The sequence below is a fragment of the Vombatus ursinus genome, unplaced genomic scaffold, assembly GCF_900497805.2.
Source record: "Vombatus ursinus unplaced genomic scaffold, bare-nosed wombat genome assembly UNPS02014848.1, whole genome shotgun sequence".
Taxonomy (NCBI): domain Eukaryota; kingdom Metazoa; phylum Chordata; class Mammalia; order Diprotodontia; family Vombatidae; genus Vombatus; species Vombatus ursinus.
The window spans coordinates 9277817-9283816 of record NW_020954626.1 but is presented as its reverse complement, the minus strand read 5'-3'; the positions used below and the strand labels follow the sequence as shown (position 1 = coordinate 9283816).

Sequence of the window (6000 nt, the reverse complement as noted above, 5' to 3'; positions counted from 1 at the left end):
TGTACTACAGTATAGTCCCTGTGGAACTGGAATGCCTCCTGTAATATCATTCCTTTTAGCAATAAGTATTTTTTTTAACAGAACCAAGTAACTAAGTTAAAGCAGGAAAGCTTATGCATTACAGTGATTTTAAAGATCTCATCTTGAGGTTTCTCTTATTTTCAAAGACTTCATTAGTTTAAATCCTTGTTTTTGCTTTATGGTAAGCTTTATTTGATGTTCTTCTTCTGCCTCCTACCTTTTTAATGTGGACACAAATGAAGCACTAAGGACCAATTAATAGAACAAAATATAGAGAATTTATTAAATAAATGTATCAGGAGGTTATAATACCAAGGTACTACATGCTTGAATAAAATATTCACTTAAGAAAAAACATCAATTGTTATTGAAAACTTAAATTAGTAAAAATTTTAACATACAAAATTATCTTTCAGGTTGAAATGAGAAAGAAAAATGCTTATAGGTAGGAATAAATATGGTGATTTCAGTTGGCATGAGAAAGATACAAGGCACAAATGAATTGTAAAGGACTTTGGAGCTCCAGAATCCAGCTTTAAGATGGCTGCCCAGGCATTAGAATCATTCTTCACAGGGGCTCATGTGAAATACAGAGCCTTCAGTAGACAGACATCTATGGCCAGCAGTCACCAGCATCTGACTGCCAAGAAGTCTTCATTTCCACGTTAGTGTGAAAGTGTGTCTGACAGTCTTCTTCTCTTTCATAGACCAATGTCTCCGCACCAAAGAAAAATATCAACTCCTAATACTTTATGGGTAATAAAACCTTCATAGTGTATGTAACAAGTGATCCTGGCATGAAAAAAAAACACAAATCACTTTTTGATTAATGCCCCTTTCCTCTATCAATAACCCAAATCTAATAAAATAACAGATTGTAACTGAATCCCACTAAGAAAACCTTAGTGGGTAAATCAAAAATCACAGAAAACACTGCACGTAAGCATATTTGGGTTTAGTGTTTGAAATATGACATATTGCACTTCAGGTTTCTTCCCTCTTGCTTCTCTCTCCCAACCTCCACCTCACTTTCCATCTTAGCAACTACTCATTGATGCAAACGTGTGGATCAAGGAAGTAACATCCATCCTTTCCAGACTTCATGCTGCAGTCCCAGTGCATTTATTTTTCCGAAATGAATGTACTTATTGGTCTGCTTCAGTTACAGCTTTCTTCATAGTTAGTTCCATTACTCTTGTGTATGGTGCATAGGTCCTAGCAGGTCTTACAATTTCTCGAGTCCTAATTGTTTGACTAGGAAATTAAAAAAAAAAAACAAGTTAGGAAGATCAAAGCTAACCTCCTGGTACCTTTGATGAGTTCAAATGATTAAATGTCCATAGAAAGGACATTCCCCTTGAAATTTAGTGACTTATTACAGTAGTGAAAATACACATAGCAAAAACTATCTCAAGCAACAATGTCCTAGAGGTCATAAAATGAAGAAATAGCTATGGGAGTAGACCTTCCAGGCTTCAGAGTGGGGTTTCACAAAGTTGCCTTTTCAGAGCAAGGAGTACGGGACTTTTTATATTGTTATTTTATCTTATTTTCGTTGCTTTATTCCCCTTTGAGTTAAAAATGAGAGAAAAACAGATTTCATGAATACCTAACTTTAAGATAGAATTTTAGGCATGGTATACAATATGCTTTGGCAATTTTAATCTATCATTTTTCATATTTCCTTTCAGCTTTCACATACTTTTCCAAATTCCACCTCTCCCTCCACCCAAAAGAAAAGCAGGATCAGTAAATAAAAACACAGAATATTTTAACAAAAAGCAAGAATGTCATCTGGCTACATGTTAGGAGTTACGTTCTCTCTGGTGACATGCTGCTTTCTAATAAGTGGTACCTTTAAAAAAAAGTTCATTTTTTCCCCCTCTGAGACTGACTTCCCTGATAGGGAAAGAAATAAGGAGAGAGGATTAGATGGGCTATCTAAATCTGTTTTCTCACTTTTCCGTAGGAGTGTAGATTAAATTCAAGGATGTTCAATTATGTGTCCTTTATTTCTCCTTTCCTACCTTTCTTTCTCCTTTCCTTCCTTTCTTTCTCCCTCTTTTTCTCTTCCCCTTCCTCCCTCCTTCTTTTCCTTCCTTATTCCTTTCTCTTTCCCTCCTCCCTCCTTCCCTCCTTTTCTTCTTTCCTCCATTTTCCTTCCCTTCCTTTCTTCCTCCTTCCCTCCCTTTCCTCCCTTCTTTTCTTCCTACCTTCCTCCTTTTCTCCCTCCTTTCCTTCCTTCCTTCCTTCCTTCCTTTCTTCCTCCTTCCCTCCCTTCCTTTCCTCCCTTCTTTCCTTCCTCCCTTCTTTTCTTCCTTCCTTCCTCCCTCCTTCCCTTCCTTTTTTCCTTCCTTCCTTCCTTCCTCCCTCTCTCCCTTCCTTCCTTCTTTTTTTTCCTCCCTTTCTTCCTTCTCTCCCTTTCTTCCTTCCATCTTTCTACATTGTGGAACACAGAGGTACATGACAAGCTGGAACACAGACACAGTTAACAAAACTACAGGCCAGTACGTGATCAGTGCATGTTACAAAATACAAAGGATGTTCTACAGTAGAATGCAAATTCCTTTAGGGCAGAGATTCTTTTTCACCTTTTTTCTACAGAGCCTTTCACACTGTTCAGACTATGAAGAAAAAGTTTCATAGATGCTTCTTGCTTTTGTTGTAAAGAAGGGAGAAGCTGGGGCAGCTAGGTGGCACAGTGGATAGAGCACCAGCCCTAGAATCAGGAGGACCTGAGTTCAAATCCGGCCTCAGATACATAACACTCACTAGCTGTGTGACCCTAGGCAAGTCAATTAACTCCATTGACTAACCAAAAAAAAAAAAAAGGGAGAGGCCGCTTCTAATGGGGCTGATCAGAGAAGGCTTCCTCAAATAGGTGGCACCTAGGATGGGATTTTAAGGGATGAAGGTGGAGAAGGAAGGAAGTGTAAAAAGCCTTCCATGCAGAAGGAATGGCAGAAGTAGAGGTAGGGAGCTGGGCATCTGTTCAGGAAATGACAAAATACCATTCTGATTAGAACACAACTTTCAACTAAGGGACAGGGCAGCTAGGTGGCACAGTGGATAGAATGCCAGGCCTGGAGCCAGGAAGACTTATCTGGCCTCAGACACTTACTAGCTGTGTGACTCTGGGCAAATCACTTAACCTTATTTGCCTCAGGTTCTTCATCTGTAAAATGAGCTGGAGAAGGAAATGGCAAACCACCCCAGTATCTTTGCCAAGAAAACCCCAAGTAGGGTCTTGAAGAATCAGATACAACTGAGAACAAGTGAACACATACAGTGAACTAGTTGAAAATGATTTCGGAAATGTACTCTGAGATCAAATTGTGGATAGTCTGAATGCCAAGCTAAGAAGGCTGAACTTTATTTTTCTAAGTAACGAGGACCCTTCTGAAGGTTTATGAGCAAAGAAATAACATGACAAAAATAACGATTTAAGAAAATTAATCCGAGGGTGGCCTGAAGGATTATCAAAGGGGAAAGAGACTAGAGGCAGAGGGATCAGTTAGGAATGACAGTGATAACCTCAACTTTAGACATACTGAGTTTGCGGTGTGTTGGCATTCCTTCTAGTCATAAATGTCTGGTAGGCATAAATGTGGGGTAGTACTGGAGATACAAATATAGAAATAATACCTATAGAAGTGATCCTTGTACCTGTTAGTCAATGAGATTACTGAAGGAGAAAGTACAGAGAGAGTAAATAGAAGAGGCCTCAGGAAAGAACTTTCCAAGATACCAGTAATTACAGCCATGAGGAAGGAGAGCAGCCAGCAAAGGAGACAGACAAGGAAAAGTTAGAGAAGTAGAAAGATAGTGTTTAATGTCAGGGAAGACAAGGAAGGAGAGTTTATTGAAAAAGCCAGAGGGACAATGGTGTCAAATGCAGAGAAATCAAGGAAGATAAAGATTGATTTGTCCTATTTTGAAAAATATACCATGTTAGTCCAAATAAAAAGCTAGAATTTTTTCTCTAAATATGACTTGTAAAAGCCTGTAATCACTGTTATTTTTTGTATATATTTATGTATTTTTCCTTTTCAAAGTCCATTACTCCCTGTTTGATGTTAGGAACATCACTTAAGATACATGAGCCTCCATTTTCCTATCTGTAAAGTGGTAGCACTGACATTTAATGTTCTTTTCAGTCCTAAATCTATCATTAATAAAATATCCTCTTATAGAATACATTCTGATCAACACAGGAACCTTTTCTCTAAAATCAAGTTCATTTTTATTTTACCTATTAGTTTCTGGTGGGAAACAAAACCATTAGCCAAAAATCAGTCTTAAACATGTGACAATTTTAATAACGATAAAAATGGATCAAGTAAGTTGGTTTTGAAAAAACAGACTATAAAACCTTCTCTGACACAAGTTAGTTTGGAGCCAGAATATTAGCCACAAAACACACTAGAATGTTGAAAACAACTTGGGACCTATCACCTGACATCCCTGAGTCATATTAAAAATCCAGAAGAATATGAAATTTTAGGAAATTTAAAAAATGTAGCTCACTGTACACGCTTTCAACATCTACCACTGAATGACCAAGGCATTTAGGTCACTATGATGTAGCTCAGCGGAAAGTGAATATGAAACTTATGTAAAAAGCCGATTTTAGATACTAAAGTGGCTTCCAGGTTCACTACTAACATAAGTTATGGGTCTGTCAGCACTTCCATTATGAAAACCGATTTGTGGTTCCATAACTTAGCCATAAAAGTTAGCTTCAGGCTAAACTTTGGCACACAAATTGAAAAGTTGATTTTATTTTAAGTTAAAGTGTGGGAATTTAAAAACAAACAATTTATTGGCTTCAGGCATAGTTTTGTGTTCCTCTTAGCCAAACAGGATTTATTAGGCAGTCAATTAGTGCAGACTAAGCCACTTGGGTACTTGGGGGTGGGGAGGAAGGAAAGGAAAGTGGCCAAGATTTGGATTTCAAAAACAGTCCTTGTCCATGGTCAGTCCTTATTTTCTGATAAACTTTTACTGTGCACTTGGTAGTACATATTCATGATGCACAGACTTAAACTCTGTTTATATTTCCTTTTAATTATGTGAGGATAATGAAAAACCCCACGTTTTGCAAGGAGACAAGCAGTGCAAACAAGGTTGTCAAACAAGGACTCGAGGTGCCAGGCCTAGTGAATTCCTTTAGAAACACAAATGACCACTTGAAATAAACACAATCAGAAATCAGAGAGGATAAGAGAAAAGAGAAAAACAGCTGGAGAAATAAGCAAGACAAAAATGAGGCTAGAAAATGTAAATAAGAAGAGATACCTGCAAAGGAAAGGCTATATGGTGACTAGATGCAATGTTGGTCGAATGTATGGTATAAAATGTGCATTTTAAATGGTAATTCATGTATCATGTAAGTGTAAATGGGACAAGATAAAATGGTCAGCACTGACTTCTATATCAAACTCTCTTTTGAAATTATTTTATATTACCTTCTAAAAATAATAATTTATAATAGCTAATACATATAGTGGGGTAGCTAGGTGGTGCAATGGATAGTGAACCAGGCCTGGAGTCAGGAGAGTTCAAATCTGGTCTCAGACACTAACTGCTGTGTGACCCTGGGCAAGTCACTTAACCCTTTTTGCCTTGGTTTCCTTATCTATAAAATGAGCTGGAGAAAGAAATGGCAAACCCCTCCAGTATCTTTTCCAAGAAAACCCCAAAGGGGTTCACAATAAGTCAGACACGAATGAAAATGACTAAACAATACACAGTGCTTTAAGGATTAAAAGCACCCTATGTATATGATCTCATTTCATATACTTGATACCATATATTATCACATTCTATATACTTTGTCTTAAATATCTGTGTGTATGTTGTGTATGGACAGCGATTAGTTTATATTTTGTCTTTGTATCTAGTGTCTTACACTGCTTTGCACATAGCAGGCACTTAATAACTACTAAATTGTTGTTGAATTATAAGATCCTTGTGGGG

At 37.4% G+C, this 6000-nt stretch overlaps 1 protein-coding gene across 1 annotated transcript in view; it reads right to left on the bottom strand.

Moving 5' to 3' along the window:
• Nucleotides 1-319: 319 nt before the first annotated feature.
• Nucleotides 320-6000, bottom strand: part of LOC114026992 (myocardial zonula adherens protein-like) — a 100144-nt gene continuing 94463 nt past the window's right edge. The window contains exon 13 of the mRNA XM_027840798.1: nt 320-1275. Coding sequence (XP_027696599.1) covers nt 1167-1275 — 109 coding nt within the window. The 3' untranslated portion in view covers nt 320-1166. The remainder of the gene's footprint in view (nt 1276-6000) is intronic.